Below are 12707 nucleotides of genomic sequence, written 5' to 3'. Positions count from 1 at the left end.
ACCTTAGACTTAGTTTTTGACATGGGCCTAGTCCACTACATTTAACAATAATTAATTGTCAAATTTTAGAGGAAATGTTGATTTGCTTGGTGTGTAGTACCTTTTTTGACCACCTGATGGCAGTATAAGAATGTTTGAACCAAAGAATGGATAGTTGAGTAGTGTGTCTCTTTAAGAAAAATGGGAGGGAGGGTCCCTGATGTGGCATGGGCTGACATGGTGGACGCTCGGTGTGGTTTGAGCTCTTTAGTAGGAATGTGTGATATGGCATAAAATACATATCACGATATGTATTGTGAAGGGTGGCGATAAGGATATATATCGCAATATATTTTTGGTCTAAAACTTGCAATAGGAATAAAAAAGCATAGGGTGTCCTTTTGCCATGATATATTTTGAATTAAGAAAATTCCACTAATAGGTCCAGAGAGTTTTAAAATAATAAACAAATCAAGTTTTAGGCTTCTTTCTTGTAGTGCAAAACAGTGCAAAAGATATCAAATGTAGTTTTAGCCATATGTTTTAAACAAAATAATATGTTCTTAATCTAAAAAAGTTAAATCGGGTCCTCTGGACATTCAAGAAAACAAAACAAAGCAAAACAACAAAAAAATGTAGAAACGTTTCGTCTCTCATCTGAGAGACTTCCTCAGTCTGAGGTGCTGTATTCAGCTCAGTCTCTTAACTAGCACCTTCTCAGAGTGGATCAACCAGTTTTGCTGCTGACAACCAAAACCAGCTGATCACATGCTCAAGAAGGACCATCAGCCTAACAATGGATCTGATGATGTTGATCTTCTGTGCTGGGCCATCCTTTTGGCCAGTGGCTGTTTAGTGGGCCAAAAGGATGGCCCAGCACAGAAGATCAACATCATCAGGCCAGGACTCTGCGGTCTACACTCATCTCCAGGCCAGCGGTCACTCTTTCAGGGATGAAGATGTGCACATCCTGGATAGAGAGAAACGATGGTTTGAGAGAGGAGTAAAGGAGGCCATCTTTGTGAAAAGAAATCGCCCATCGTTAAACAGGGGTGGAGGCCTACGTGTTCAATTGTCCCCCTCTTACAATGCTGTGATTGCTAGTATCACTCAGCCCTCTGTGAACAGTAAACAGCCATCAGTGTGCTAATGATCCATTGTTAGGCTGATGGTCCTTCTTGAGCATGTGATCAGCTGGTTTTGGTTGTCAGCAGCAAAACTGGTTGATCCACTCTGAGAAGGTGCTATTTAAGAGACTGAGCTGAATACAGCACCTCAGACTGAAGAAGTCTCTCGGATGAGAGACGAAACGTTTCTATATTTTTTTGTTGTTTTGCTTTGTTTTGTTTTCTTGAATGTCCAGAGGACCAGATTTAACTTTTTTAGATTTTTCTACCTGGATTATTGAGCATGCATCAGGATAATATGTTCTTAACTCTTTTAACAGTTTCCAGTATTCTCACTTAAGAAATGAACAGTAACAGAGCAGCATTTTACACTGAAACACTTCACCCTCCAACCCTCTAGTGGGCGCCTCCTTCTGCTTTAATGGAGAACTGACACAAAATGAGTCTGTGGCTTTGACCAGAGGGTCCCGCAGTAAAATCACACAACACAGCATTATTTTCACAGATCAGAGAGCAGGTTTCTCTAAAGCTGACCAACGCTTACTTTAACTTTCGATGAGAAAAAACACCAACAACTTTCGACGGAACACAGCGTTTTGTGCATGCGTCAGAATACGGCAACACTATGGCAAACCGGGCGTAGTTAGCTTGTAGCTTCTCTACTTAGCCCTCGAAGAAAAGATTTTAACACCACTTGCGCACAGTTTTCAACTAAAAAAAAGTAACAATTAAATCTGACAACTCTGATTTTACATCAGACACAGCATTACTGCGGTTAGCCGGTAGAAGTCAGATCTCTATCGTAAACTACATTTCTATCGTTTCTACCGTGTACTGTTTATATCTCGCATTCCTACTCTTTAGTGTAGCATTTTTCACTCAAAGCTTTTAATAAATAATCAGTAAACAAGTTCTCAGCTTCTTTTTGCAGAGAAAAACAACTTTGTACACGAAGGCACGGATTTCAACCGTGAATTTTGGAGCTCGACAAGACGGTGGTTTATTCCCGAGGTCAGCCTGTTAGCTTAGCTCATAGCTTCGCTGCTTTGAACGATCCAAAAACGCAATTTTGGACAGTTGAAACAGATATTAACGAGAAAAGAGAAAGGGAGGAGTCAGTGAAGAGCACCGGAGTTGAGCTTTTTGTCATCCAGTGTCTTTGGTAGAAAGAGAGAGACACGAAGAAACAATAAAGCTGATAAATGAAAATGAGGTTGATAATTTTCATCAAGCGATTAATTGATTTATTGTTTATCACGACAGGCCTAGCTGCAGCTCAGTGAGATACCAGCTAAAACAAACTAGAAAGTTTCTGAAGAAACTCATGACGGGGTCTCTGCCATGTTGCAGCTCTTTTAAATGTTTGATTTGACAGTACTATGTGTTTGGGTTCACTCTCAACTACCACCATACCAAATTTCAGCTCAATGTGGCAAAAAAAATCAACGACTTATTCTTTTTTTTTTTTTTTTCATTTTAGCTTTGGTGGCCATCTTGAATTTTGATTTTGATTTAGTATGTGATAGGGAACGTTCTCAGCTATAGTCTCACCAAATTTAAGCTCTATGTGTGTAAAAATAGCTGAGTTAAAAACATTTAAATGTATCTTTGGTGGCCATCTTGGATTTTGTATTTGAATTCAGTATTTATTGGACATTGCTCTCAGCTACCTCCACCCTGAATTTCTGCTTAATATCTCTAAAAATGACTGATTTATAGTATTTTTCATTTTTAGCTCAAGCGGCCGTCTTGGATTTATATTAGGGATTGTTCCTAACTACCAATACACCAAATGTCACCTAAATAGCTCTAAAAACCTCTGAGTTAGATCTATTTGAAATTAGCTTTGGCTGAGATATGAGATTTCATTCATTCTGACATTGAAAATATTGAACACTACCATTTTCAGCCGCTAGATGGCACTCGATTAGTATGGCATGCTGTTGTGTCATGTAATAGGTAAAAGTGGCTATTAACAACACAATCGGCTTGCCATAGTCTGCCACTGTCATCCAGCTCCGGGACCATCTGGAGCAACCGTCAAATCAGCTTCATTTCGCTGCGCCGCCCCGGCGAAATGCAGCTGATTTGACCATTGAAGTGCATTTATCAAGTAAAAGTTAAACTGAGACACACATTTGCTAAAATGTCGAACAAACAAATAATTGTTTTTAAGTGTTAATCTTGATAAATTCTTGTTAAAGTCCTCCCGTGAATGCTCCCGTGGCCACCATTTGGCAGCCAATCGATTTTTGGCACAACACCGGCCCGCATTTCCAGATTGTCAGTGATGATGCGTAACAAACGCGATGCGTCAGCAGTGATGCATCATAGATGCAACGTAAATGGCGAAGCGACATATTTTGACTGATGCAACGTGTATGGCGGAAAATATGGTAATAGCACACATCACGGTGCCGAGCTGGTCGTTTTGATGTAAAATTTGTGGGGGGATATTTTGTGGTTCGGGCCGCATTAAAGTTGACATAAGGGCAAGACCCTTTTCAGGTTGATAATAATACAAACCTCCAGTTTTTGGGCTCGCTTGTTGCTGAGCGGCTCCAGAGGAAAACTTAGGTTGTTGTCGTCAGCCAGTGAGCGCAAGTCGAAGTAATACTTGGCGTAAACACTTGCCGGGACGTTGATGTTGAACTGGAGAAGCTCCAGGAAGTGGCGCTCCATCTCGTTCCTGTTCAACAAATTCAACAAGGTCATTTAAAAACAAGTCATCAACCAGCTGGTAAGATAATGGTTTCAGGCGCTCACATGTCCTCCACGGCGATATCCTTGAGGATCTGGCAGTAGTCGACGTTCCAAACGGCCTGGTCGTCCCAGACTTTGGAGGCCAGAAGAATGGCGCCGAGGACGATGCACTTCCAGTTGCACGGGCAAATGTCGATCTCTGCATATGTCAGTAGCCGCTCAAGGTATACCTAACGCAATGTTCAGTGTTTAGTTCAGGATGCACAATGCCCGGAGTGAAAAGATGAGAACGAGTCGTTACCAAAGTGACGATGGCGCACTCGGCCGTGAGCTGAGCAGAGCTGAAGAGTGTTCTAATGAAGCGGTAGATCAATTTGTGTTCTGGATCGACCACAGAGTAATCGTCCGGCACTTTTTCTTTCTGTTGGGCAAAGTTTTGTCATCATTGACTACTCAGCTTTGTCTAACATAATCTGCTGCATGCAGACTCACCGACAGAGGATGCTTCTTCTCGTCGAATATATCCAGGGAGCGGTTTGAGTCTCTGAAAAAATCATGGAAAATAATTAATCATTGCAAAAAATGATGATCCTTTATTGATGGTTGTATTGAACTTTGAGAGGCCCGATGCATTTTGGAATTTCATATTCATAACAAACTGACATAAAGTGGCTATTTTTGTAAAGTGCCAATAAAAAAACACAAAGTAATCTAGCTTAACCAGGATTCTTAAAAAATTAAATAAAATCATATAGATACTGTATGTGTGTACTGTAAATATATAAATCAGTGCAATGTTTCCGCTAGATCAGTTCCCTCGGCAGGGCACTTGTCGTATTTATTTTTGTTGGGGGGTGGGGGACAGAGTCACAAATGTGTTGCCCACCCGCAGGCTTAGCGCTACGTTACTGCCTACTGTGTTTTTAATCCCGCACTACATCAATACTGACAGTTGTTGACCAGGGGGGAAGGCAACCATTATACAAGCGCCCCACCCTATCAACAGAATCCAGCACCCTTCCTACCGAACTGCTCCCCCCCAGTATCGGCTCTGACATAGCGCTAAGCTAGCCGCACGCAACACAGATGCGCTAGCTAAAAAGCTAGAGTTAACACTCCAGATGGAAATAACCCCACACACATACACTGCTCAAAAATTGTTGGTAAAGGCAATACGAAAAACAGACGTGTCTCCATCTACACCCCCCCCCCCCCCAATAACAAAAATCACGGACGATATGAGCGCCCTACTGTCATGTATACTAGGGGAAACATTGATGTGTGTGTGTGTGTGTGTATATATATATATATATATATATATACATACACACATATAAATATCAAATAACTTTACTCATTGCTGTGTGTTTTTGAGGGCTCTCAAATAACTTTTTCAGAGCTTCTTGCTATAGAAAATATAAAAATACTTTTATTTTTGATTTTCAGTGGGTTACAACATGTTTGAATGAATGTAATTTAATAAATTATCTGAATATGAAGTATAATGTGAAAAATAAATGACAGCTTTGCATTGATTCAATCAAATCTGTCTAGTTTGCTTGTATCGTTTCCAGTCATGAGGTTTTTCATTTCAAGTAATTTTTGTGAGAAGAAAATCCGCCGTGTCCACGTCTTCAACAGTGGACATGGTGGATGGATTGAAGAGGTCCTCAAAGTGCCCTTTCCACTGCTTAATAAAATCCTCAGTCTGAGCCAACAAGTCCACGCCCAAACCAAACATGGCCAGGAATAAAGTCCACTTTCCTTTTCTGAAGCAGCAAAATGGTTTGCCAAAACCTCCTCGAGGCCAAATTAAATCCTTCTCTATGGCCTCTCTGAATTTGTCCCATGCTTGATGTTTTGCATCCAGATCCACAAAGGCACAGTCCTTCTGGCCACCCTGTACCTGTCAGCTGCTTTGGGAGTCCTTTGGGACAGCCAAGCCCCGAAGGCCTCCTCCTTCAGCATGATGGTCTCCATCTCCATTGGTGTCCATCAGTGGGTCTTTTAATTGACACCACGACAGGCACTAACAACCTTCAGGCTCCTGAAGAAGCTCTGAACATGACCAGTTTGGATTCCATATCCCCTGACCTCTCCAGGATGTGGAAAAACTCTCCCAGGGGTGTGAGTTGAAGGTCGCTTGGACAGGGGGCTGCACTAGCCATTTCCAGTTCACCCTCACTGTGTGTTTGGGTTCACCAGGTCTGTCCAGCATCCTCCAGCACACCTTGACTCAACTCACCATCAGGTGGTGATCAGTTAACCGCTCTGCCCCTCTTCTCCCATGTCTAAGACAAAGGGCCACAAGTCTGATGACATGATACAAAAATAGATCATCAACCTTTAGCCCAACGTGGGCTGGTAAGAAATATACTTGTGGACTACTCCATGCTCAAACATGGTGTTTGTTACGGACAGCCCAGCATAAAAGTTCAATAACAAAACACCATTCAGGTTCAAATCAGAAAGCCATGCCTCCCAGTCACACCATCCATATAATGGCCCACATGGGCACTGAAGTCACCTAGTACAACAACAGCAATGTTTCCCGTAGTTTAGTTGCGCTACGGCACTTCTATCGTCCGTGATTTCTGTCGACAGGGGTGGGGAGAAGGAGTCACGTCTGCATTTGCACGCTGTTTGTACAGTTTTTGAAGGGGAGGGGGGACGGTTCAGAGTGAGGTAGTGGGAGCGCTACCTCCATAGTCATAGCTTCATAGCTAGCACGTCTGTATTGTGCTGCTAGATTAGCGGTGCATCAATGCCGGCAGTTGTCGATGGGGGTGGGGTCGGTAAGCAGGGCGCACGGTTCTGTTGACAGGGCAGGGCGCCCTGCTTGTATAATGGTAGGAGAAACACTGAACAGAATATCCAGATGGCACCCCTTCCAACATCCATACTTCAAGAAGCTTGAAGCAGCAGAGAAGCAACCCTCTTATTTGGCAGGGAAAACACTAACATTTGTTAATTCAGTTGGGGTTGTGGGTATGCTCAAACCTGCCCTCTCTCCCTGAGCAACTCTAGAGTAGAAAAGAGTCCAGCTCCTCTCCAGGAGTTCCAGAGTCCAAGATGTGCAGATAGATGAGCCAAACTTTATCTAGATGGTATCATTCAACCTCACACAAAAACTCTAGCTCCTTACCCACCAGTGAGTTTTTATTCCATGTCCCATTCCTAAAATCCTTCTAGCAATATACCCACTGTCCCTCCTCTGCACACGTCGTGACCATCTCAGTCTAGCTTCTTTAAATTAATCTCCCAGTAACTAAACCACTAAGTAAAACTCTTAAATTTACGTTTTGAAAAGCACATGTGTTCAAGATTCCAAGTTCAGTCATTTCTTTCTCCCTGGACCTTAAATCATTTGAACAGAATACACGAAAACTTGAGCCAATTTTGTTGAAGTGTGTTGCCAGGATCACAATCAAACAGACAATTAAAGTTTTAATTAACTGTTAAATACATGCTACCATTTTTTATACGCCGTCAACCCTTGTTTCCACTTGTAAGCCAATATTTATAACTTTTCCTACCTGTTTTTGATGTGATAGTAAATGGCCAGTGATACGCTGGAACACAGAAACACAACAAATCACTTGAGGACTGCAGTTAATCAAGTTATCAAAACCAAGTGGCCCATCATCCATAAAGGGATCTCCGACTACTTGCACATATGAGCCGTAATACTGGTATGTTATTTCTTTATTTTACTAAAAGTAAAAACTCCATCCATCCATTTATCCATCCATCCTTCCTTCCTTACCTGCTTTTTCCATTTTGGGACATAGGGATCACTGGCGCCCATATCCAGCTATCACTGTGTGAGAGGCAGGGTACACCCTGGACAGGTCTCCAGTCCATCACAAGGACACACAGAGACAAACAAGACAAACAACCATTCTCTCTCTCTCTCACTCACACCTAGAGACAATTTAGAGTTACCAATCAGACTAACATGCATGTTTCTGGTCTGTGGGAGGAAACTGGAGTACCCGGAGAAAACCCACACAGCACAGAGAGAACATGCAAACTCGACCCAGAAAGATCCCTGGCCGGGATTTGAACGGGCAACCTTCTCGCTGAGAGGCAACAGCTCTACCAGCTGAGCCACCATGCCGCCCACATAAAAACTTATAATAACTTTAAAGAAATATACATTTAATACATTTTTCAGGACGTCGCCATTATTTTACCGGCACAACGCATTCTGGATCGATGATTTACAACGGCTGTAGTGATTAAAACACACACAAAAAAAAGACTGAAAAGCTATAAGATGACAATAAAGTTATATCAGAATCAGAATCAGTTTATTATTGCCATGTCAATGAACGAGGTTCACAAACTAGGAATTTGCTTCGACATAAGGTGTGAATAGTAATAAAGTAAAATAAAGTAAAAATAAAGTAAAAATGAGAACATTACATAAGACATAAGACCTGTGTACACCCACAAATAAAGTTAAATTAAAAACATAACATAACCATATGTACACCCATACAATAGAAAACAATTAAAAAGCTTATAAAACAGTACAGATGGAGTATTCAATTATAATACAGATGTAATGTGACCAAAGCAGAAATTATGAGATTGAGATTTATCAGATTATGAAATTATTATATATTTTATTAGTCCCTTATGAACAAAATATGAGTTGAAACAATGAAAGGTGATCAACTTGTGATGTTTAATTTATTAAACATTTATCATAGGGGAGTCGAAATCGGTCACAAGAAGGAGCCAAAATTTAAAAAATTGTCCGAGCCATGGGCCACTTTCAGCTGATTCATTAACTCGAGTCTGATACCTCAGAGTTTCCCCTAGATAACTTGCCATGGCGGGGTGCTCATTTTGTCCAAGATTTTTATTTATTTATTTTTTGGGGGGGTCTCACACACACACATATGAGCTGCGTGCTGTTTGTACCGGCAGTTTTCGGGGGGGTGGGGGGTTGTCAGAGACACAGCAGAGTATCGGACTGGTGGGGGGGGGGGTTTCTAGCGTGAGGGAAGAGGCAGCGTGAGCGCTGACTTTAGCTTTTTAGCTAGCGCACCTGTATTGCGTTACGCCAGTGGTGCCGACGGGTTGGGGGTACGCGCAGTTCGTTCCGGTAGGCGGGGAGGTCAGTTCTGTTAACAGGGCACAGCGCCCGCTTGTATAATGGTAGGGGAAACACTGTACCCGATATCTTTTCTTGGTTGCAGGTTCAAGAACAAGAGTTTGGTCTGTGTCATTTGATGTTCTGTTGCTCTTTGCACATCAGTCAATAATGACAGAATGATCCAACATTTTTTCTGGCTTCAAAGTTAGCCCTCTAGTAAGAGAAGTTTATACTAAATGATGCATTTATCAGATTTTTAAAGAAAAAATTAGGATATAATATTTTGCATTCACATTTTCATATAAGGGGACAAGATTTGGCCCACAGCTCTTGAGTTTGACATATGTGAATTTCTTCACTCTCCTCTCAACGCGTTCCATTTCAAACTAAAGTGCTGAACGTAAAATAAGGTCCAAATTTAACATTCAAGCTGCATGGCGCTCGCACCAAAGCACCCTGTCTACACCATTTACCCAGAATGCATTGCAGCGACAATAAAATGGCAACGTTCGTGTTTCATTCGTTTCTTAGAAATTACCAAAAACTAAACAGCCTACATCTAAAAAAGTTAAATCTGGTCCTCTGGACGAGATTTTTCTACCTGGATTATTGAGCATGCATCAGGATAAACAGCGTACAGTATTTTTACGGCCTCGTTTTTATAGGTATGGAAATTGTTTATTAAAGAAGGTCTATTGATCCAACTAGTGTGAGATCCCTTTAACAACCATTAGGATATTTGTAGCAGGACAAAAAAAGCATTCTCACCATTTGATGGTGCTCTTGAGGTTGGGCTGGCTGACGGTGCTGTCATCGATGAATATTGTCGAGCAGGAGCTGTACTTTTTAGTCAGAAGCCCTGGAGACATCTGGGTAAAACAATATATCAACACCCAAAGACATAATTAAAGTTCATTTTTCAGTTCTTTTGAATTTCAACGTAGGAACACATCCAATGTCTTTCAGTTCTCGGGTCTTCTGTATGGGGATATGAAGATTTTATCTTTACCAGGTTTAGCAGCTGAACAGAAACACACAACATGTTCCTCTGTGTCGGCATGTCTTACAAGTTGATGGCTCAGTGATGCAAGGTGCCCGGGTCCTGCTGCTGTAAAACAAGCCCAATCATAACCCTTCTACCACTGTGCATGACAGTTGGTGATGACTTTAATCAAACATGAAGCTGTGTTGTGGGTGAAGACCTCTGGCCTCATTTGTCTAGAAAGACCATGTTCCAGAAGTCTTGGGATTCATTTAGATGCAACTTTGCAAACCTAAGGTTGCTATATTGGTTTCCATATTCTTTTTAAAGAAGCATTCTTATAACGACCCATCCAAACGGAACATTGTCTTTTTCTTATCGTTCTGAGAGGTCCTGTAACCTGCTAAGTGAAGACTGTGGAGATGAAGCGTCTTGATTTTTTCCCCCTCCATTTCTCTAAGCATTGCATGGTTTGACCTTGGGTGGAATTTTTTGGGACACCCACTCCTGGGAAGACTGGTGGCCATCTTAAATGTTTTCTACTTAACTCTGTAGAATATTGGACTCCAAATGGTTTGGGAATTCCCTTTAGCCATTATTAGATTGATGGGCAGCAACAGTTCCATTTTTTTTAGGTAATTGTTGATGCCTTGTTGTTAACGCACCTGCAATGCTCCAAAACTGCTCTTCTAGAGGTGGTCCCACTGATGATCAGCTAATCAATACATTTGATCAGCAGATTTTTCATTTTGCCATTACCCGTCGCCAAAAGGCAAAGGCGAACACTATTATTTTGCCAATTTTTGTTTGTCTATTGCAAAATATGCTATGAACCACTGGACGAGTTTTGACAAAAGTAATCATTAGATGTACATGTCATTAACTTAGTGTGTCAACCCAATTCAAGACGGCTGCTACAATCAAATGAGCTTTAAAACCGAAAGGGTACAAGTCAATTTTACAAACACTAAGGTAAAATTTGGTGTGGTAGTAGCTGAGTCATTCCAGTGTTCCCCCTACCATTATACAAGGAGGGTGCCCCGCCCTGTCAACAGAACTGAGCGCCCTGCCAACGAACTACTAAGATGATGCCATCCTAGCACCATCAGCCAAGTGTGAAGTGGCTGGAATGAAAGTCAGTTCAAGCCTGAAGCCATGGTTCTCCACCAGAAATGGGTTGAATGCTTCCTCCGGTCCAGGAGGGAGACTTTGCCTCAGGAGGAGGAGTTTAAGAATCTGGACTTCCTGTTTACGATTGATGACAAGAGATGGATCAATGGATTGGGGTCTCGTCCCTCAGTAATGAGGGTGTTGCTTCAGTCAGTCGTCTGGTTTCTTCAAGGTTTCTTCTTGTGTGTTGTATTTTATAGTCAACTTTCTTGTGTTTTCTGAATGGCACAAGATGCATTTTCTTTTTTTTCTTGTTCTCATTTTAATTTGACTAAATTGTAAAGCACTTTGGTCACAATCTACTGGTCTGTCTACGTTCCAGCCCTCACCTGTGGTCAGGTTTGGATCATGACCAAAATAACAAGATCCTGGGTACAAGCGGCTGAAATGGGCTTCTTTGGTAGGGCGGATGGGCCCATCTTGAGAAAAAGTGGAGGGGAGCTCGGAGTTGCTCCTCTGCATCAAACAGAGTCATTTGAGGTGGTTCTGGCATCTAATTAGGATGTGTCCTGGTTGCCTACCTTTAGAGGTTTTCCGGGCATGTCCCATTGGTAGGAGACCTCGGGGAAGACCCAGAACTCACTGAATTGTGAATCTTCTCTGTATTGGAAATGTCCCAGGTCCCCCAGGACAAGTTGGAAAGAGTTGCTGAGGAGAGGGATGTCTGGGTTTCTCTCCTGGACCTGCTGCCTTGGCGACCTGACTAGATCAGCAGTAGAAGATGGAGTGGAATCTGTTGTGTGTGTTTTTGTATGTGTAAAGTCAAATTTTCATGTTTTTAACCCAGTATTGTTTTTATTAGGAATGCTATTCTTGGTGATAACAGACTTGTCTTACCCCACGACTGTCGACTTGTCACTTACATGGTTCATGTAGTTGCTTTTCCTCTTCTCACGAACTGGTATAAGAGAATAAAAAGTAAGTGGCACAGACAGAATGAGTAATAATCAAAGAAACACTCTCTGGGAAATACAAACCATCTGTTTGGGACTTGTTGAGGAAGAGGGTGCTGGCTCTAGGGTGGTCCGACGGGTTTGCCTCTTGTGCCAATTCTGTTTACAGAAAACCTCGATTAGACAAATAGTTCAGACACGCAACAAACACCTGTGAACACAACGCAGACCCACCATCAGGGAGCTCCCGGTCACTGATGTGCTGCAGGTAGGTCCCAGTGTCTTCGCTCACGTCCTCTGTGGTGGTGAAGGGACACTCGTCCAGGTCCACGTGTCTCCGCAGGATCTTTGGGCTCTCACCGGGCGAGATGCAGCAGGACACCGAAGCCCCCATGTCTGACTACAGACACAGCTGGTTCCCATACAACTCTGGAGGGGACCCCCTGCTGACAACACTGCACTTCAGGGGTCAAAGTTCAACCTTTTAGGGAGACACTTTAACAACAACAACAAAAAAAGCCAATTTTCTGCTAAACATGTGGGGACAATAATAATTAGGGATTCACAATATTATCGGCATTTTATCGATTGATATTAGCAATAATGTTAAATATCGGACATCAGCAATTCCATCAAAATAACTCACTGATATAAAAGGCGCTGTATATATATATATATATATATATATATATAGAGCGTCGTGTTTCGTTGGAGCAATATATATGAGTGTATAGTAATATATATAT

At 42.0% G+C, this 12707-nt stretch overlaps 1 protein-coding gene across 1 annotated transcript in view; it reads right to left on the bottom strand.

The window, feature by feature from the left end:
- Positions 1–12707, bottom strand: part of LOC119428634 (cyclin-Y-like protein 1) — a 16103-nt gene that overhangs the window by 762 nt on the left and 2634 nt on the right. The window contains exons 2-10 of the mRNA XM_037696300.1: positions 12196–12404; positions 12046–12120; positions 11932–11966; positions 9685–9785; positions 7346–7381; positions 4302–4353; positions 4111–4230; positions 3873–4039; positions 3633–3795 (exon numbers count right to left, since the gene is read on the bottom strand). Coding sequence (XP_037552228.1) covers positions 3633–3795; positions 3873–4039; positions 4111–4230; positions 4302–4353; positions 7346–7381; positions 9685–9785; positions 11932–11966; positions 12046–12120; positions 12196–12355 — 909 coding nt within the window. The 5' untranslated portion in view covers positions 12356–12404. The remainder of the gene's footprint in view (positions 1–3632; positions 3796–3872; positions 4040–4110; positions 4231–4301; positions 4354–7345; positions 7382–9684; positions 9786–11931; positions 11967–12045; positions 12121–12195; positions 12405–12707) is intronic.

The sequence above is a fragment of the Nematolebias whitei genome, chromosome 23 (genome assembly GCF_014905685.2).
Source record: "Nematolebias whitei isolate Nwh7 chromosome 23, NemWhi1, whole genome shotgun sequence".
Classification (NCBI taxonomy): domain Eukaryota; kingdom Metazoa; phylum Chordata; class Actinopteri; order Cyprinodontiformes; family Rivulidae; genus Nematolebias; species Nematolebias whitei.
The sequence above is the reverse complement of the archived record's forward strand: the minus strand, read 5'-3'. Positions and strand labels throughout refer to the sequence as shown.